This window comes from Dendropsophus ebraccatus, chromosome 3, assembly GCF_027789765.1.
Source record: "Dendropsophus ebraccatus isolate aDenEbr1 chromosome 3, aDenEbr1.pat, whole genome shotgun sequence".
Lineage (NCBI taxonomy): Eukaryota > Metazoa > Chordata > Amphibia > Anura > Hylidae > Dendropsophus > Dendropsophus ebraccatus.
Window position 1 is genome coordinate 148,701,002 of NC_091456.1, and position 21,695 is coordinate 148,722,696.

Consider the following 21,695-nt stretch of genomic DNA (forward strand, 5'->3'; position numbering starts at 1 on the left):
AGCAGAGGGATAGAGCACAACAGGGATCGTGCACAGCAGAGGGATAGTGCACAGCAGGGATAGTGCACAGCAGGGATAGAGCACAGCAGGGATAGTGCACAGCAGGGATAGAGCACAGCAGGGATAGTGCACAGCAGGGATAGTGCACAGCAGGGATAGAGCACAGCAGGGATAGAGCACAGCAGGGATAGTGCACAGCAGGGATAGAGCACAGCAGGGATAGTGCACAGCAGGGATAGTGCACAGTGGGGATAGTCCATAGCATAGGGATAGAGCACAGCAGGGATAGTGCACAGCAGGAATAGTGCACAGCAGAGGGATAGTGCACAGCAGGGATAGTGCACAGCAGGGATAGTGCACAGTGGGGATAGTCCATAGCATAGGGATAGTAATACATGAAGCCAGGAGTTCCTTATGCCGTCCTGCAGCTTCACACTCCATAGCAGCCATGATTTACGGAGCGCGTGAATGCTCCTTACAGGTATTTTCTTCCAAAAACAGAGCCGCTCATCAGCCTGGGATTGTGTGGGATAGTAAAACTCAGCTCCATTCACTTTATTAGAACTGAGCTTCAAAACCACACACAAAATTAGCTCAAAAGCGGCCATGTTTCTTACACCTGTATTAGGGTGGGTTCAGACTACGGAATTCTCCATCGGATAAATTCCGCGGAAATCTGTCGCCTGTACGCGCTTACGGCCGCGGGCCTTTCCGACGAGTCCATAGACATTATTCTATAGGCCAGCTGATTCCACATTCCGGCGAAAGAATTGTCACAACAATTCTTTCGGCGGATAGCGGAATCAGCCGGGACATAGAGTGGTGTCTATGGAGCCATCGGAAAAATGCGCGGCCGTGAGCGCGTACAGGCAACGGATTTCCGTGGAATTTATCCGCGCGAATTCCGTAGTCTGAACCCACCCTTACTTCTTTAGGAAGCATGGCCTTCTTAAAGAGAACGCATCACCTAAACTTATCTCTTCCTATTATTAATCTATCTCCCTGCCTAAATCTATTTATGAAGATACAGACTCTGCCTTTGTAGTCTGTATCTAATACTTTATGTAATCCTTCATCCCCGGGCTGTACTGTCCCAGCGCTGGTGCACAGTGACGTCTCCAAGATGGCAGCGCCCGGAGGTACAGCCCAGGGACAGAGAATTAGGTAAAGTATTAGATACAGACTGCAAAGGCAGAGTCTGTATCTTCATAAATAGACTTATGGACAAGTACAGGGACACTTAGTATACACAGCGAGCTGGATGGTGCGAGATCACTGTGTATTGACAGAGGGTGGGCAAAGGATCATGGGAGCCCATCCTCCCGCTCTGCATCCTGGGAAGTTCTGGGCTCATGTTGACAAGATTTGATATAGCTATTAAATGGGCGCAAAAAAGACAATTAAAGTAAAAGTGCGGCCAGATTTTTAGCAAGTGCCGGAGAGGGGGAGGATAAAAGAAATAACATGGTCTTATCTCCCCCGCTTTAGCGCTAGTGGCCGCATAACGCTACTCTGGTCCCCAGGTCTAGGTCGCTTCCTGGTCTGAGTGGGGATCGGATCGTGACATGTTAGGTCCGTTTAGCCAGTCAGTGGGCGAGGCGGCACCCCACTACGGCCGCTGATGGGCAAAGTGGACCTCACACCTCATGACCTGGGTCCCCACTCAGACCAGAAAGCGTCCGGGACCAGAGTGGCAGTATGCGGCCACCAGTGCTGGAGCGGAGGAGGTAAGAACATGTTATGTTTTTTATCCTCCCCAGCACTTGCTAAAAAATGGGTCTGGCCTTTAATCATATTTAGGAAAAAAAAAAAAATAATGATTAATTAAGTATATAAATAAATAAAGATCCCTGTGATTGGTTCTCTTTAAGCTAAGAGCTGTAGTAGATTTCTGCAATAATTCACAGTTTCTAGGTAAATTATACTAAGTGTGTCACCCACACCCTTCCACATTTGCTTCAGGCTGGTGTCACATAGCACAGTTTTTTTTTTTTTTTTTGAAAACTGACTGCAATTTTTTAGTCAAAGCCAAGTGGATTCAGTAGAAAACAGAAGTATAACTCCTTACTTTATATCACCCATTCCTTTGAATCCACTCTTAGCTTTGGCTCAAAAAATGCAGTTGTGGTGGCCTTTAAAGGGGTACTCTGGTGAAAAAAAATGTTTCCAAATAATCTGGTGTCAGAAAGCTATACTGATTTGTAAATGACTTCTAGATAAAAAAAAAATATATATCTCCAGTCTTCCAGTACTTACCAGTTGCTGTATGTCCTGCAGGAAGTGGTGTATTCTTTGCAGTCTGACATAGTGCTCTCTGCTGCCACCTTTGTCTTTGGCAGGAGCAATTTTCTGTAGGGATTTGCCACTGCTCTGGACATTTCCCATCAGGACCAGAGGTGGCAATAGAGGGCACCTGTGTAGTACAATAGTAAGGAGCTTTAAAGGGAACTATTAACAGGTTAGAAGTATCTATCCTGTTCCTATAGCTAGCCTGCATTGTCCTGCACAATAAAGATTATAGTTGCACTGTGAGCGGGAAAAGCTACACATTTCTGAGAAAACCGTAACCTAATAATACAAAGGAGGCCATTGGTCCATAGGATTTATGGTTTTAGACAAGTTTGTATTGTTTGTGTGATGCACCACTGACATCAAAAGTCACTATATTGTATATGTCACCATACTGTATCACTATATATATATATATATATATATATATATATATATATATATATATATATATCACCATATTGTATATGTCACTATACTGTATATATCACTACATTTTATATGTCACAATACTGAATATGTCACTATATTGTACAGGTATATATCACTATATTGTATGTCACTATACTGTATATATCACTACATTGTATATTTCACTATATTGTATATGTCACTTTACTGTATATATCACTACATTGTATATGTCACTATATTGTATATGTCTGCATGTGTGTGACTGATCATATATCTGTGTAATCTGCCTGTGTGTGACTGATCATATATCTGTGTAATCTGCCTGTGTGTGACTGATCATATATCTGTGTAATCTGCATGTGTGTGACTGATCATATATCTGTGTAATCTGCCTGTGTGTGACTGATCATATATCTGTATAATCTGCATGTGTGTGACTGATCATATATCTGTATAATCTGCATGTGTGTAACTGATCATATATCTGTGTAATCTGTCTGTGTGTGACTGATAATATATCTGTGTAATCTGTCTGTGTGTGACTGATCATATTTCTGTGTAATCTGTCTGTGTGTGACTGATCATATATCTGTATAATCTGCATGTGTGTGACTGATCATATATCTGTGTAATCTGCATGTGTGTGACTGATCATATATCTGTATAATCTGCATGTGCGTGACTGATCATATATCTGTGTAATCTGCATGTGTGTGACTGATCATATATCTGTGTAATCTGTCTGTGTGTGACTGATCATTTATCTGTGTAATCTGCATGTGTGTGTGACTGATCATATATCTGTGTAATCTGCATGTGTGTGACTGATCATATATCTGTGTAATCTGCATGTGTGTGTGACTGATCATATATCTGTGTAATCTGCATGTGTGTGACTGATCATATATCTGTATAATCTGCATGTGAGTAACTGATCATATATCTGTGTAATCTGCATGTGTGTGACTATATATGTGTGTAATCTGTCTGTGTGTGACTGATCATATATCTGTGTAATATGCATGTGTGTGTGACTGATCATATATCTGTGTAATCTGTCTGTGTGTGACTGATCATATATCTGTATAATCTGCATGTGAGTAACTGATCATATATCTGTGTAATCTGCCTGTGTGTGACTGATAATATATCTGTGTAATCTGTCTGTGTGTGACTGATCATATTTCTGTGTAATCTGTCTGTGTGTGACTGATCATATATCTGTATAATCTGCATGTGTGTGACTGATCATATATTTGTGTAATCTGCATGTGTGTGACTGATCATTTATCTGTGTAATCTGCATGTGTGTGACTATATATGTGTGTAATCTGTCTGTGTGTGACTGATCATATTTCTGTGTAATCTGTCTGTGTGTGACTGATCATATATCTGTATAATCTGCATGTGTGTGACTGATCATATATCTGTGTAATCTGTCTGTGTGTGACTGATCATATATCTGTATAATCTGCATGTGTGTGACTGATCATATATCTGTGTAATATGCATGTGTGTGTGACTGATCATATATCTGTATAATCTGCATGTGTGTGACTGATCATATATCTGTGTAATATGCATGTGTGTGACTGATCATATATCTGTGTAATATGCATGTGTGTGACTATATATGTGTGTAATCTGTCTGTGTGTGACTGATCATATATCTGTGTAATATGCATGTGTGTGTGACTGATCATATATCTGTGTAATCTGCATGTGTGTGACTGATCATATATCTGTGTAATCTGCCTGTGTGCGACTGATCATATATCTGTGTAATCTACATGTGTGTGACTGATCATATATCTGTGTAATCTGCATGTGTGTAATTGATCATATATCTGTGTAATCTGCCTGTGTGTGACCGATCATATATCTGTGTAATCTGCCTGTTTGTGACTGATCATATATCTGTGTAATCTGCATGTGTGTGTGACTGATCATATATCTGTGTAATCTGCATGTGTGTGACTATATATGTGTGTAATCTGCCTGTGTGTGACTAATAATATATCTGTGTAATCTGCCTGTGTGTGACTAATAATATATCTGTGTAATCTGCATGTGTGTATCTGCATCTATGTGTGTCTGTCTGTGTAGAGGTATATATGGAATCTGCATGTGTGTCTGTGTAGAGGTATATATGTAATCTGCATGTGTGTATCTGCATCTATGTGTGTCTGTCTGTGTATAGGTATATATGGAATCTGCATGTGTTTGTATCCGTGTAATTTCTTTATGTTGGCATATTTGTGTATCCTGTAATGTGCCTATCTGTGTGTATACATCTATTGTGGATCTTTATGTAATCTGCCTGTGTTTGTTTCTGTGATGTATTTGTGCATACTTGTGTATATCTGCCTATTTGTACAGTATGGGTTTGCACATCTATTATATATTTATGCCTTATGTATTTCTGTGTGGTAGTACAATATTTGTCCTGTGTGTAGTGTGTGGATATGTGGCACATGGTATATACATTGGTGGATTATACTGTAATATGGCCTGTATGGGTGGCAATCCAGGACTCCCAGGATTTTTTAAGCTTATTTGAAGATGAGTTTACACCTGTATACACTAATTTTGACAGAAAACAACAGACAACGCTATCAGTCCAATTATATTAGTGTATACCAGCAGGAAGCGGTGACTACAGCACAGGCAGCATGGTGGGTCATTGGTTAGCGCTGTAGCCTTGCAGCACTGGAGTCCTGGGTTCAAATCCCACCAAGGGCAACATCTGCAAAGAGTTTGTATGTTCTCTCCGTGTTTGCATGGGTTTTCCCCCTGGGTACTCTGGTTTCCTCCCAAAAACATACAGACAGGTAAAGTGCTGCGGAATCTGTGTGCGCTATACAAATAAATAAACAATTAAACTACATCTGGGCCAATGAAATGAATGGGGTCTGCGGCAGTACATCAGAATCCTTTTTTGTGGGATGCCAATGGATTGCTGTGATGTACTGCAGTGTGAGCCCAGCCTTAGGATCATGGTACAAGAAGTAACTGTTCCTTTAAAGATTTGCCTTGATTGGCCCACCTGTCAGTGGTGTGAGTGGTGCTGGGGAATGGGGGATGCATTGCACTCTGCTCAGGAAGGGTCTCTAGAGAAGATCTCACACTGCGTTTCATCTGGAAATTATCCCATTCTGCTGGTAAACAATCATTTCAGTTGTTTAATGTTCATTGAGGTGTTTAGCATGGACACTATTACATCTATGTCCATAGTATTAACTGGTGATTAATAGACATAGACACTTTAGGCTAGGTACACACATGGTATTTCAGTCAGTCTTTTTTTCAACCAAAATCAGGAGTGGAGCTGACAGGGCAAAATTATAATGGAAAGATTTGTGCAGTTTCTGTGTTTTCAACCCACTCCTGGTTTTGGTTGAAAAAAGACTGATGGAAATACTATGTGTGAACAAAGCCTTATATTGTACATTTGTTCTAGTACTGCAATTTGCTATGTAACAGATTATGTAATGCCCCATTCATACCTTGTTTCTTTATATGCTATATGTTGGAATACTGGTAAAAAGTTACACTGACATACAATATACTGTGGCATACCCATTGAGTTCAATGGATTAAACGTAGTTTACTAGTGACTACTTCTTGTCCTGGACTATAGGCCCCCTCCAGCTGCACTGCCATATACATTAACAGGCCCTTTTGACAGTATACTGTGATCTAGATGATAAACAGGATGGGTATTGTGGTGAATGGGCCTCACTTTATGTATAAGGGTGGGTTCAGACTGAGGAATTCTCGCAGAAAATGTCAGCGGAATTCCGTCAGCTGTCCGCCCGCACGGGCACGCGCTTTTCCGCAGGCTCCATAGACACCATTCTATGGGACGGCGTATTCCGCGATCTGCTGAAAGAAGTGACATGACACTTCTTTCAGCGTATAGCGGAATACGCCGGGCCATGTCTATAGGGCCGGCGGAAAGGCGCCCAGATGTGCGGGCGGACAGCTGACGGAATTCTGCTGACATTTTCCGCGAGAATTCCTCAGTCTGAACCCCCCTTAGTTGCTCAGCCATGCTATTGTTTTCGTGCATCATCAATAACCAGCAATGTACATGGGGGTTAACTACTGTGTCCCATGCTAGGTTTATTGAGAGGTACACACCTTTTAGTGAATCTAGCGTAGATTCTCTCTGATTCATGCCTCCCTACATTCACATGGCTAAAGGGCTGTCTATAGCCGCGGACCCGTAGCTATGGACAACCCTATGGATGTACAGATGTTTGATAGCAGCCTGAGGCTTTGTTCCCACACAGTATTTTTGCTCAGTATTTTGCAACCAAAACCAGAAGTGGATTGAAAACACAGAAAGGCTATGTTGACACACTGCAAAAATTGATTGGATGGCCACCATTTAATGACAAATAACGGCTGTTATTTTAAAACAACGGCCGTTTTTTGTTTTTTTTTTAATAACGGCAATAATTTGCCATTAAATGACAGCAATGCACTAAATTTCAATAGTGTGGGAACATAGCCTTTTGGTTGCAAAATACTGAGCAAAAATACTGTGTGGGAATTGGAGCAGCTTTTGCTTTTCTACTTTTCTTAGGATCCATTTCTGGTTTTAATTTAAAAATATTGATAAAAAGGGAAAAAATTATCCGTCCGTCCGTCCGTCGCAGATACCCTGTGATTTTAAGCATTTCTCCCATTGACTTCCATAGGGAAATAAAAATGTATGCAGTGTTAGTTTTTTTCACAGACTAATCTACAGGTGCAAATTTTAAATGTTTTCAATGTGTACCTAAATATGTAGTGGCTGAATACAGGGGTTATCCAGAATTAAAGAAAAAAAAAAACATAACCACCATTATCTGAAAATGGCTGCACACCTGCCTCTGGTTGTATTACTTCTCAGCTCCATGAACTGAGCCACAAAACTATACAAAAGGACAAGAGTGGTGCTGTCACCGCTGTTTTTCTCATCCTGAATAACCCCTTAAATTGTCAAAAATTCCATGTATTTCCTCAAAAAAAATAGCCACCCTGCAGCAAAGATAAGAGCTGGACGGAATATACAGTAGGTGATGGTGTGGGTTGGTGAATTAGCACCATTCAAGACTGGTTTCCATGCAGTACAATGGTGGAATCTTTTGACAAGAAGGTTTAAAAAAAAATAAAAAAGTGCTGGATGTGATTCTACCTGCTATATCTTCATTTTTTTTTTTTTATTCATGTTGTTGGTCTTTGGAAAAAAAATAGTGCTTAGGTACTGGATAATAGAATTAATTCCATTGTAACAATATTTAGTTCTATAATAATCAATGACGCTCATTTATTGTCTTGTATCAGGTATGGCTGGTAAAGGAAGGGGGCGAGGAGCTAACTTCACATTTGACCTGCAAGCTATTGGCTTTTCAAGGGGTGATTCTCTTCCAGAGACTCAAGCACAGCCCAAGCCCGTGTACCCTGTAAGTGAGTTGTTGATGCTGTGGATAAAAGTCCAACCTACCTCTCATCAAAACACAAGGAAAGGATTACAGTCAGGCTATAGATAGAGGTCCGCTTCTATTCAGATCTATATTAGTACAGCGATGAGGTGAAATGATGTATATGTGGTCAAGTCCTTGTTGTGCCCTATAACAATGGCTGGGTGATAGAAGGCGCATGTCCCCTCTCTATAGAGCCAATGTTTTCCAGCATAGTAAGAAGATAGGCTGATGTGCGTCATATGCTCCTAAATGCGGATTCTTGTCCCTGTGGTATTGATTCCTGAGTGATAGGAATGTTTGTGTAATAGGATTTTATATTTACGGATACTGTGTTGTTCTACTGTATGTAAGCTTATTCTGTTAATATTCTTTCCTCCCTATACTAGAATGTAGAATACAAACCGGCTTCATTACTAGAAGGGGAAGATCAAAGCTATTTAATGGCACTTAAACAAGAACTGCGAGGAAATATGAAAAATCTACCATACTATATGGGAGGAGAAATGCAAAAGACAAGTATGGTACAATCATTTGTGTATTACTTGTTATGCACTAACATACATAGGGGTATTCCTGCATATAAAGAAAAACAAACAAACATATATTGCTGGGGCAATATAAATTAAAATGCCAAATAAAGGTGCAGGATCCAATTTCTAATTAATTGTGGGGAATCATATGCCGAGTGTTCTGGTTCGGAGAACATTACTAAACCCAAAAAGTTTGATGGGTTTGACTCCTGGATGGAACAATCCACCGAGCAACAAAGAGATAATCATATATAGGCACATTTTCTCTTCAGGGAGCGTGAAATAAAAACCTCAGTGAGAAAAATATAGTGGATAGTGGAAAATTTTGTAAGAGATCTGGCATTGGCACCACATTTCATATGTAGTCTCCTCTCCCCATTCCTGCTCACATCTTCATCTCAGGAGCCCCCACAGACAATATTATGATGCTAGTCCCAGTGTCAGGATGTCTGCAGTAAAGTCCAGGAGTGGGGTTAGGTGAAGGAACAGAAAGAGGTGAGTATCTGTACATCTGGTCTATTGCCTGTGTAAAAGTCAGACCATAGTGAAATTCTTAGAGCTGGCTGCCTGACCGGCAGGAATTACCCCCGAGTTCTGATGACATCACCACTTGGGGGAAAATGGCTGTCCCAGCTGATAGATTGCACGCTCAGCCAATCAGTGACTGCAGCGGCGCCCCACCCCAGTCACTGACTGGCTGAGCGACCAGTCCATCAGCTGGGTCAGGATGTCAGCTCTGCTGGATATCCTGGAGCCCAGCAGCGAGTTAGTATTCTTTGTGTTCCCTGTGCCCTGCCGTCTAAAAAAGAAATTTCAGCACTCCTGACATGTTTTTACCACAACATAGTGGTCTAAAGAAAAGATAACCCAGAACTGATGCTTTGTGGCAAACACAATGATTTACTAAAACTGAAAAGGTAGGGGTGATGGCAGGTCATGTGGTCTTGTCTAGGTGTACAGTATATTTAGATAGTTACTGTATATACCTTTATTATGAGGGTCTGGTCTGTATTCACATTGGGCTATGATGAAGGATTTTTTTTGGACTCTGTATACTAAGGTTGTATCCTTCAAAGACAAACATGGCATACAGCCTGAAACTCTGTGTAGCACAGTTTGTAAAATATTTCCCTAGCCTTCTTAATATCCCCGCTCAGAACTTGGCAAATATGATATATTGTATTCACAAACTAGGGAACATATATTTCAGAAAAAAACTCAGACTCTAAGTGCGTTTTATCTATAATAACTACTATGAGCATTTAGGATTACAGTACAGTAAAGCAAACTGGCCCTGGGGTGATCTCTGTTTTATTTGCAGCTGAACTGGGGGCTGAACCGAATAGTCAATATAGCATCTTTCTGCATAGGCTCACCGCAGTCTACTAAATGCTACTGAATTCTAAACATGCATTAACATACGTTTCAGGCATTGACAAGTACAGTGCAAAATACGTGCAGGAACAAGAGAAGAAACGTACTGATGTCTGGACACCAGGTATTGCAGGATTTATAGCTTGTCTAAGAAGGACAGACTGTTCTACACAAAAGATGCACAATCCCACAGCGAGTATATCAGCCCATTAAAGTGAATTGTCAGGTATCTGCAGCGGATTTGGATGTAAACGTACCCTCAAAGAAACTTGATATGGTTCAATTATACACTACTCATTAGTGAAATTGCAATACTATACAGGACAAGCAAGGTTATGCAAATCTATGAGGTAGCAGTTATTGCTAAGGTGCAAATATATTTGCGGCGCCTAGTTTCATTCTGAGACATGTGGGAGGGGATACAGCGTTATAAAGGTCAGATGAAAAACTATTTTTTTTCTCCACAACATGAAACCTCAGATACTGGATCAAGTCAGTACACTGTAATTTGTGTGATGTCTCATCAATGTGCCAGATATCCTCCCTTGTCACAAGTTGAGAGGGACAGAATCCTTGAACTCAGGGGTGATTCTAGCCTCTCTGCTGCCCGAGGCGAACTATAGAATGACGCGCCCCCCCCCCCCCCCCCCCGTCAATCCGCCCACATTATAATCCACTACTGCCCCCCCCCCCCCCACTGCTGTCCCCAATAAACATAATGTTTGGTCCCTTGCTGCACAGAGGATGTCAGGAGAGGAGGAGGCTGACTTTATAGGAGAGGTCCCAGCAGCACAGAGGATGTCACGAGAGGAGGGGGCTAATCCTATAGGAGAGGTCCCAGCAGCACAGAGGATGTCAGGAGATGAGGGTGCTAATCCTATAGGAGAGGTCCCAGCAGCACAGAGGATGTCAGGAGAGGAGGGTGCTAATCCTATAGGAGAAGTCCCAGCAGCACAGAGGATGTCAGGAGAGGAGGGTGCTGATCTTTTAGGAGATGGTCCCCCTCTTCCCCCCTTATAGATGGTCCCCCTCTTCCCCCCTTATAGATGGTCCCCCTCTTCCCCCCCTTATAGATGGTCCCCCTCTTCCTCCCCTTATAGATGGTCCCCTCTCCCTTATAGATGGTCCCCCTCTCCCCCCCTTATAGATGGTCCCCCTCTCCCCCCTCCCTTATAGATGGTCCCCCTCTTTCCCCTCCCTTATAGATGGTCCCCCTCTTTCCCCTCCCTTATAGATGGTCCCCCTCTTCCCCCCTTATAGATGGTCCCCCTCTTCCCCCCCCCTTATAGTTGGTCCCCCTCTTCCCTCTCTCCCCCCCTTATAGATGGTCCCCCTCTCCCCCCCCTTATAGATGGTCCCCCTCTTTCCCCCCCCTTATAGATGGTCCCCCTCTTCCCTCTCTCCCCCTCCCTTATAGATGGTCCCCTTTCCCTTATAGATGGTCCCCCTCCCCCCCTTATACATGGTCCCCCTCTCCCCCCTCCCTTATAGATGCCCCCTTATAGATGGTCCCCCTCTTTCCCCCTCCCTTATAGATGGTCCCCCTCTTCCCCCCCCTTATAGACGGTCCCCCCCTTATAGATGGTCCCCCTCTTTCCCCCCTCCCTTATAGATGGCCCCCCCCTTATAGATGGTCCCCCTCTTTCCCCCCTCCCTTATAGATGGCCCCCCCCTATAGATGGTCCCCCTCTTCCCTCTCCCCCTCCCTTATAGATGGTCCCCCCCCCTTATAGATCGTCCCCCTCTTTCCCCCCTCCCTTATAGATCGTCCCCCTCTTTCCCCCCTCCCTTATAGATGGTCCCCCTCTCCCCCCCCCCTGCACAGCAGATAAAACAAAAACAAAAAACAGCACACAACTCACCTGCCCTCCGTTCCCCCGTCAAGCCTCTCTGGTCTGGTCCCGGCTGATGTGCGGCTGCCCGGGGTGTCCCGTCCTGTCCCCGGCAGCGCGCGCATCACAGAGCTCCCCGTGCGCCTGTGCCTGTGACTTCCGGCGCACGGGGAGCTCTCTGATGCGCGTGCTGCCGGGGACAGGACGGGACACCCCGGGCAGCCGCACATCAGCCGGGGGACTAAGGCTGCATTCCCACGTTCCGTGATCCTGACGGATCACGGACGTGGAATGCATGTACTGGAGCCCCCCCGCCCCCGGGAAGTATCTGTAATGAGATGCTGTGAGCGGGGGAGACTGTATTCATAAGCGCCGCGCTGTAGTATCAGCACCGCGCGGCTGATTTAGTACAGCGCGGCGCTTATAAATACAGTCTCCCCCGCTCACAGCATCTCATTACAGATACTGCCCGGGGGCGGGGGGCTCCAGTACATGGTACAGTCAGGGCCGTTTTAATACATTGGTGGGCCCAGTGCACAGCCCTCAAGAGTGGGCCCCCCCTTACCTTTCTGCACATTGTATAATGTACTGAATTTGCCCCCACACTGTATCAAGAGCCCCAGTACATACAGTAGTTACCTTATAACACTATTTCCACCATTCAGTGATTACATATTACATAAAAACTGCACTAAACAAAACAGAAAGATATTACCAATGATACCATTACATAATACCGCCACACCATGACCCCTATCAGTACAAGCCTATAACAGAGTGAAGTTACATCCAGTGACTCACCGGAGGCGTCTTCTCCGATCAGAGTCTGTCACCTTTTCTTTTTCTCTCCATCCAGCGTGGGCCACCTTTAAGTCTTCTCCTGGCTGTGAATCTTCTTTCCAGAATCTGCCAGACAAATATTTTAGGCTCCAACACATACAGTAGTTAGGTCCCTTGTACCCCTATACAGTAGTTACACCCCTCTGTACTCCTACATAGTTACACCCCTCTGTGCCTCCATAGTTTTAAGGTGTCCCTGTAGTATATAGACCCTCATGTGCTCCTCCAGTTATATACAGCCCTCCTGTGCGCTCCCCCATTAGTATATAGCCCCCCTGTGCACTCTCCCCAGTAGTATATAGCCCCCTGTGCTCACCCACAATAGTATATAGCCCCCCTGTGCTCTCCCCCAATAGTATATAGCCCCCCTATGCTCTCCCACAATAGTATATAGCCCCCCTGTGCTCTCCCACAATAGTATATAGCCCCCCTGTGCTCTCCCACAATAGTATATAGCCCCCTGTGCTCTCCCACAATAGTATATAGCCCCCCTGTGCTCTCCCACAATAGTATATAGCCCCCCTGTGCTCTTCCCCAATAGTATATAGCCCCCCTGTGCTCCCCCTCAATAGTATATAGCCCCCCTGTGCTCTCCATAATATATAGCCCCCTGTGCTCTCCCCCATAGTATATAGACCCCTGTGCTCCCCAATAGTATATAGCTCCCCTGTGCTCCCCAATAGTATATAGCCCCTGTGCTCCCCAATAGTATATAGCTAACCTGTGCTCCCCAATAGTATATAACCCCCTGTGCTCCCCCATAGTATATAGCCCCCTGTGCTCCCCCATAGTATATAGCCCCCTGTGCTCCCCAGTAGTATATAGCCCCCTGTGCTCCCCATAGTATATAGCTCCCCTGTGCTCCCCCATAGTATATAGCTCCCCTGTGCTCCCCCATAGTATATAGCCCCCTGTGCTCCCCCAAAGTATATAGCTCCCCTGTGCTCCCCCATAGTATATAGCTCCCCTGTGCTCCCCCATAGTATATAGCCCCCTGTGCTCCCCCAAAGTATATAGCTCCCCTGTGCTCCCCCATAGTATATAGCTCCCCTGTGCTCCCCAATAGTATATAGCTCCCCTGTGCTCCCCCATAGTGTATAGCCCCCTGTGCTCCCCCATAGTATATAGCTCCCCTGTGCTCCCCCATAGTATATAGCCCCCTGTGCTCCCCAATAGTATATAGCCCCCATTCTCCCCCATAGTATATAGCCCCCTGTGCTCCCCAATAGTATATAGCCCCCGTTCTCCCCCATAGTATATAGCCCCCCTGTGCTCCCTGATAGTATATAGCTCCCCCATAGTATATAGCTCCCCTGTGCTCCCCCATAGTATATAGCCCCCCTGTGCTCCCCAATAGTATATAGCCCCCGTTCTCCCCCATAGTATATAGCCCCCCTGTGCTCCCCAATAGTATATAGCCCCCGTTCTCCCCCATAGTATATAGCCCCCTGTTCTCCCCCATAGTATATAGCCCCCTGTGCCCCCCCATAGTATATAGCTCCCCCTGCTATATAACATTGAAAAAAACAAACACTTTTACTCACCTGGGTCCACGCGTTCCTCTTTTCTTCCCTCCTGTGGCCGCACTTCCTGCGGTCACAAGAGGCTGCACTCCCCTCACCCTCGCGCCGACGCTCCAGTGACGTCGGGCGCTAGAGGGAGAGCGCGGCCTCTTGTGACCGCAGGAAGTGCGGCCACAAGAGTGAGTGACTGACAGGGAGGGAGCCAATGGCTCTCTCTCTGTCAGTGTCGCTGCTGCTGCAGCACTGAAGCGCCGCAGCAGCGGCGGACGGGGGGGCCCTGCAGGGGGCGCCATGGAGGGGTAAGTAGATTACCCATCCATGGCGCTCCCCCCTGACAGGCTGGTGGCCGGAGCCCTGTGCGACCGCATTGGTCGCACATAGCAACGGCCGGCCTGCTCGGGGGGGGCCCCTTTAACCAGTGGGCCCGGTGCACGTGCACCATGTGCCCTCTGGTTAAAGCGGCCCTGGGTACAGTCAGTGGCGGATTATAATGTGGGCGGCCGCCCGAACCGCTCATATTATAATCTGCCACTGAATGCCGCCCCCATGAAGATAGCTGGTGGCGCCGCCTGAGGCAGACGATTCAGGTCGCCTCATCATTGCGGCGCCCCTGCTTGAACTGGAAGACCTTGGGTTATCACTCTGGCAGATTGCAATGCAAGTAGTTTGAGATGTCAGTACTGTTTAGCCTTGTGTGTTCCAGTGGTTGGGAGATCGATGGCAGCAAGAGGTGCACAAAAGCAAAAATCTGCGATTGTCAGCAGGGCTGTGGAGTCGGAGCTAGTTTTGGCTGGAGTCGGAAAAAAATGTTCCGACTCCAGCTTTAAAAAAAATCTTTAAAAAATGTAGAATTGAATTTTGATTAAGTTTTGCTCATAAATATATATTGTGAGCAACATTCTAATAGGACACTGGCCCTATTACATAAGGGTGGCTGCAGCTGTGTGTGTGTACGTGCTATGGCTGCAGTAGGCTGTGTGTGTGCTATGACTACAGCAGGCTTTGTGTGTGTGCTATGGCTGCAGCAAGCTGTGTGTGTGTGTGCACACTATGGCTGCAGCAGGCTGTGTGTATGTTTGCTATGGCTGCAGCAAGCTGTGTGTGTGTGCGTGTGTGCACACTATGGCTGCAGCAGGCTGTGTGTATGTGTGCTATGGCCCCAGCAGGCTGTGTGTGTGTGTGTGTGGTGTGCGCTATGGCTGCAGCAAGCTGTGTGTGTGTGTGTGCTATGGCTGCAGCAGGCTGTGTGTGTGTGCTATGGCTGAAGAAGGCTGTGTGTGTGCTATAGCTGCAGTAGGCTGTGTGTGTGTGTGTGCGTGTTATTGCGTGCCCTCACAGTGACCTTCTATATCACTATGTGTGACCCCTCTCTCTATCACTATGTGTGACACCCTGTATATCACTATGGCTGACCTCTATTTCACAGGGATCTGGCATTGTTAGCAGTGTTTCTTTAAGTATGGTGAATATTTATTTAGAAACATAGAAGACTGTCAGCAGGAAAAGATCACCTGCTCCATCTAGTCTAGTTCTGAGTTGTTCAGGACATGGAGGCTGGAGACTGGCTGCATCCACTGCACACACAGGAGAAGCTTCCTTTGTATGTTTCAGAAGTCGCCCCAGGATCATGTAATACATTAGGGAGAAGCTGCTAAGCCAGTGTGATAAATAACTCCCCTGGTATATGACTGGCCATTTATGAAGGAGCAGGAGTCGGTCCTGATAAAATTCAGGAGTCGGAGTCTGAGTTGGAGTCGGAGCTGCGGCTTACCGACTCCACAGCCCTGATCGTCAGAATAGAATAGTTCGTAGTGATCCATTCTGTAAGATGTCACATACCAAACATAGAGAGTATGAAACTGTCAGAAGGTTCTTACATGGCGTTTGGCTACGTGACAGATGTCCAGCCGACATTGACCTCATGCCACCACTATCAAAGGTCTTTATGGTGCAGAGCAAGAGGGCAATGGAGGATAGAATTGAAGCCTGTCCTCAGTGAGTCACACTTTTGCCTGAGATTGTCCTGGAGACAATGTGGGCAACAAGGTCCTACTAGAGACAACAAGGTGGGCAACAGTGTCCTACTCCCAGGATTATGGTTTTTCTCTGGTTGTAGATCCAGTGGTATAGCCATTTTTGCATGTTGCTTGTGCTACTATGTAGAACATAAGGTCATTCATGACCTCACTGATAGCATGCCAAGGCGAGTAAGTGTACATATTTTAGCATTTCAGCACTCACAGGCAACACTGAATAAATTGAGATGTTTTAAGTTTTTTTGTTTAGATTTTTTTTTCCTATTTTGCCTTTCATTAACACGTCTATCCATCCTGTGATTTCCATAATTCCTCCTGGGTGCTGCAATTTCAATGTTGAGTAGTCTGCATGTGTGACTAATGCAAGTTGTCACTATTCAAAAGTGAAGTATAGAAACCGAAAAAAGTTTAGAAGAAGAAAAAAAATCCCTACATAGCCTGACTTGTTCCTTTTTTTCCACTGACAGATTGGCAGCTACTTCCAAGGGAAATGAAAGCTGTCAAGAAAAAAATAAAGAAAGGTATAAACCATCAGTATGTGATCAGTGCTCAAATGATGAGCAGCAGACAAATGACATAGTTCATAGTTTGCCATCTAGTTCTGGTTGCCAGGCCTGTGGATGATAGTGGGGGTGGGAAAAGTCCCTTTTAAGGCTATGTTCACACAACATCTTTAATGCAAAATAACGGTCGTTATTTTACAATGGCAGCCATCAATAATGTTCATAAACGTTATTTACAGACGTTCTTATAAAACAATGGTAGTTATTTTTATAAATGGTGGTTATTTTATTAAAAAGACGTTGCGTGAACATAGCCTAAAGGGAATCTGTCAGCTCTGTTTCTTGCTCAGAGCTGCAAGAATGGTATATAATACAGATGATATCTGTCTTTTAGGCTGGATTCTCACATGCACTCACTTTGCATTTTCATTCTGTTACTGCATCATTTGTTTGCCGTCCAGCTGCCCTTCATTGTGTTATCAAAATGAACCTCCATGTGCAAGCATACCCTAAGCTGATGGCTGTTAGCAGAGTAATAGAATAGAATCATTTATTTTCTTCTTGAAATGTAAGTGTGTGTATATAGAGGTGTATATGTGTGTGTTTGTGTGTGTGTGTGTACATATATATACCAGCCAGACCATTACCTTTACAGCAGAGTTTTGAAACAATGTATCATGTAATTCTGATTCAGGAGGCTTAGCTGCATCTTGTCTCTGAGCCCTAGCTAGCTCTGCCCTCCCATAATCTGTGCCCAATCCCTATAGTCTATATATGTACATACACAATAAATTTAATGGATGACAGATTAAATGTACTTGGGTCCCAGGCTGTCCACCCGACCTAGGCCCCCCTGGCCACTGTGTCATCCCATATAAACGTGTGCAGCCCCATAAAGATGGTCACCTGTGCTGCTGCTTATTAACCCTAAGGGTATAAACCCACACACCGTATACGCAGCAGATATGCAACAAATACGCAGCAGATTTGTTGGTACAGATTTGATGCTGTGTTCAGTTATTTAGATCTAATCTGCTGCGAGTTTGCTGCGTATCGCAGCAGTACATATGCTGCATATACGGTGTGTGGGTTTATACCCTAATAGTATGCCCCCCTGTGCTGCTGCCCTGTGTTTAGCCCCCCTTTACTAGTGGCCCGCCTCTATGATCATTAGATTAAAATAAAAAAAAAAACACCTCCCATACGCTCCCCTGTTGCTGCTGCTGCTCCTCTTCTGTCTTCCAGCACAAGTAGTATGTGCTACCGATGCTGCCTGCAGCTGAAGTCCTTGATGCATGTCAGCGCTCCTAAAAGCCGCATACACATGTCCTGGACAGAGCTGCAGTGCAGGACATCACTCTGGCCCACTGTATGATCAGTGCCACTTCAGAGTGTATGATGATGTGAGTGGTTTACACAGTCAAGGGCCCCGGGCAGCCGCCCAAACCGCCCACATTATAATCCGCCCCGGTTTACAGGCTCCCAGTAACAAGCATCCTTCATGTAAAAGTTACTTAAAGGGGTAGTGCACCCAAAACATTTTTCTTTCAAATCAACTGCTGCCATGAAGTGCCAGAGATTTGTAATTTACTTCTATTAAAAAATCTCAAGTCTTCCAGTACTTATCAGCTGCTGTATGCCCAGCAGGAAGTGGTATTATTTCCAGTCTGGAGAGCAGGAGAGGTTTTCTATGGGGATTTGCTCCTTCTCTGGACAGTTCCTGACATGGACAGAGGAGGCAACAGAGAGCACTGTGTCAGACAGGAAAGAAAACACCACTTCCTGCTGGACACACAGCAGCTGATAAGTACTGGAAGGCTTGAGATTTTTTAATAGAAGTAAATTACAAATCTCTGGCACTTCATGGCAGCAGTTGATTTGAAAGAATTTTTTTTTGGTGCACTACCCCTTTAAAGCAAACCATTAGTTTGGTGTCCCTCTTCCATAAAATTTAACATTTAATGCTTACCCAACATAAATGTAAAGAAGAAATAAATAAATTATATATAATCTCCTATAAAAACAACTGGAAAGAGCCATGCACGTGTGCAGCCGCATCTCCATGGTTGCAGTGGTCAGCAGGTGGCACGGAGTTTAGGACCCAGAAAGTTAGGACATCTCCTAATTTCAATATGTCATAAAAAAAAAAAAAAGTTCCTCTAATACATTTATTCCCATAAAGTGCTGGCATGCTGCTTGAACGTGCCATCACCTGTGATTGGTAGGGATCAAAACTGACCCCATGAAAACTATGTGTCCTCTTTAAATTTTCCTAGAAAAGTGCCATTTCTAGGCATTTGACAATGGTGGAGCAGCAGCCCAGCCTTGTGAAGGAGGCCTTAGGCCAGTTTATGATGTCTTTTACCCTGATTCAGTTCTATCGAAAGAAAACCTAGGCTTAAATATAGCATTGGAAGTCCTACTATTACTGAGTTATTACTGTATATTTTCTCTTACATATTAGCAGGTGAAAAAAAGGCCAAAGCAGCTAAACCTGGATCTGGTGAGGATGTTCTGAAAAAAATTGAGGTAAGTTTCATGTGTTTTGCTCCATAAAGGGGTTAAATTTTATGATACACTCATAGACTGCGAATAACGTTTCATAAGATACACTGATGCTGTGCACGTAGGCTCCATTCATACAGCAATGCTTCTGTGCTCATCGGGTGGAAAAAAGTTTTGCACCGACTATTGTATCAAACTTTGATGCATGTCATACTCTCCTCATAAAACTTTTTTTTATGACTACTGACTGGTTTTCAGATGCTTTTTTTAAACAAACTCGCTTTTTTTGGGGGGGGGGGGGGGAGAGTGAAAGTCTTTATTGCCTTCATACATAGCGAGTTTGCAGCAGATTACACGGTGCGAGTTTCGCAGTGAAATCCACTTGGATACTCTTTACCATTATAGCCTATGGCCCTGTATCCTTGCAGCAGATTTGCATTTCCAAATAGGAATAATGTAGTGACAGCCATGTTTAACTAATTAGCTGCCGTGATGGTAAAAATAATAAAAAGCCCTTGCTCATCCACCCACACTCCTGCTTGAGTTTCCGGGTCCCTGGTGACTAATGGCCCGATCAGCCAATCACAGGACAGCACAGTGATGATTTTATAAGTTTGCAACCTTACGTGATTTGATAACTTTGCAAACCGCTATCAGTGATTCGGGTATCGCTTGTTTTATCTTATCTGCCCACATCTGCAGATCTATATCACATTCAGAGCTGGTGGATTCCATTTTAACCTCTTGAGAATTACTATATGATCTCTGTTCACAGGAATTGGAGAAAAAAGGGGATGATGAAAAATCTGATGAGGAAAATGAGGAAAAGAAGAAAGGCCAGGATGATGAAGAGGAGGAAGCTGAAGTAGAAGTGGAGGAGGAAGAAAATGAGGAAGTAATATTGTCATATGCAACATTCTATATAATCCCTTCACTCACATTCACACATCTGTGGCGCTGTCTGCAGCTGCCAACCCGCAGTTAAGAACAGCACTTCATTGATTATAGGGGATCAGTGCTGCAAATGTGGGCCATAATTTGGTGCAACTTTTTTTTTGGCGCCACAGATGCTATCCCCCAACACGGACCCGTAACATGTACGGATGTGTGTGTGAGGCCATAGAAATGAATGAGAGCGTGGAGAAGTAATGTCTAACAGTTTAGGGCAAGGGCTGCACAGACACGTGTAATAGGCTCAGTAAACAAGCAGCGTTCTAGCAGATCAAAGCTTGTTTACACTATTGATCGGGCCGCCATTGGCCCATCTAATAGAAGCCTAACTCATCCTTGTGAACAGGTGTGTCTAGGCCTGCAGCTTGGCCCCATGGACATGCATGTAGCTGACCTGCAGTACTAGGCCCCTTCATTATGAACATTGTGGGGCACCAAGGTTAGTTCTAGGCCAAGTAATAGGAATTTCTCTTAACAGCTAAGCTTCAGTTGTGTAAGTGTAAATCTGTGTTGACGTTAATACCATATTTCCTAAACTAACACTTTCATTCTTTGCAGGAAAATGACTACATTGCTTCCTATTTTGAAGATGGCGATGACTTTGGTAACAGTGATGACAACATGGATGAAGCTACTTATTAACCCGGAATGGAAGCATGCATACTGCAGAATTTCTATCAATAGTTAATTTACTTTGCTATTCTAAAAGGAATATGTACCACCTTTTTGTTTCACTGTTTAGTTAAAAAAAATTCTCAATAAAATACAAATGCAAAAAAATGCAAAAATTGTAGACTAAGCAGAATAGGAGAAGAGCCATTTTGAAACCAGAGCGCCACTCTTCTCCTCGGGTTGTGAGTGGTACTGCAACTCTGTTCTACTAAAGTAAATGCATCCCAGTTGTAATAAAACTTACATGCTGATGGTAGAAGTAGCACTGTTCTTGGATGAACGCAACTATGTTTTGTCTAACCCTGGATAACTCCTTTAAACGTTAAAGGGGTTATCCAGCTTTAGAAAAACATGGCCACTTTCTTCCAGAGACAGCACGACTCTTGTGATGCTGTCCCTGGGCAAAAGTGGACATGTTCTTGTAACACTGGATAACCCCTTTAAGGGTGCATTCACAAGTACAGGATCCGCAGCAGATTTGAATAAACTGAACACAGCATCAAATCTGTTGCGGATACGTGTGAATGCACCCTTAAAGGGGTTTTTCAAAGAAAATGGATGAATGGGAATGAGTCAATTGAAGCGAAAAAGAGCTGTCTACAGTAACCTGTCGCCACCATAACATGATGTATGGAGCTGAGCAGTGGCGGATTATAATATGGGCGGTTTGGGCGGCCGCCCAAGGCTCCGGGGGGCCCATGCCGCGCCGCCCACATTATAATCCGCCACTGCAGAGCCACGGCTGATGCGCA

At 44.4% G+C, this 21,695-nt stretch overlaps 1 protein-coding gene across 2 annotated transcripts; it reads left to right on the forward strand.

The window, feature by feature from the left end:
- Positions 1-354: 354 nt before the first annotated feature.
- POLR3G (RNA polymerase III subunit G) lies at positions 355-20,935 on the forward strand. 2 transcript variants are annotated; one of them, XM_069964651.1, is made up of 8 exons: positions 355-481; positions 8,038-8,156; positions 8,564-8,693; positions 10,137-10,205; positions 16,780-16,833; positions 19,280-19,344; positions 20,096-20,215; positions 20,830-20,935. In XM_069964651.1, the coding sequence occupies exons 1-8, from the start codon at positions 469-471 to the stop codon at positions 20,911-20,913; spliced, it is 654 nt and encodes a 217-aa protein (XP_069820752.1). In that variant the 5' UTR covers positions 355-468; the 3' UTR covers positions 20,914-20,935. The 2 variants fall into 2 exon arrangements, with proteins under 2 accessions (XP_069820752.1, XP_069820753.1); XM_069964652.1 differs by lacking the exon at positions 355-481 and adding an exon at positions 5,824-5,864.
- Positions 20,936-21,695: the final 760 nt, after the last annotated feature.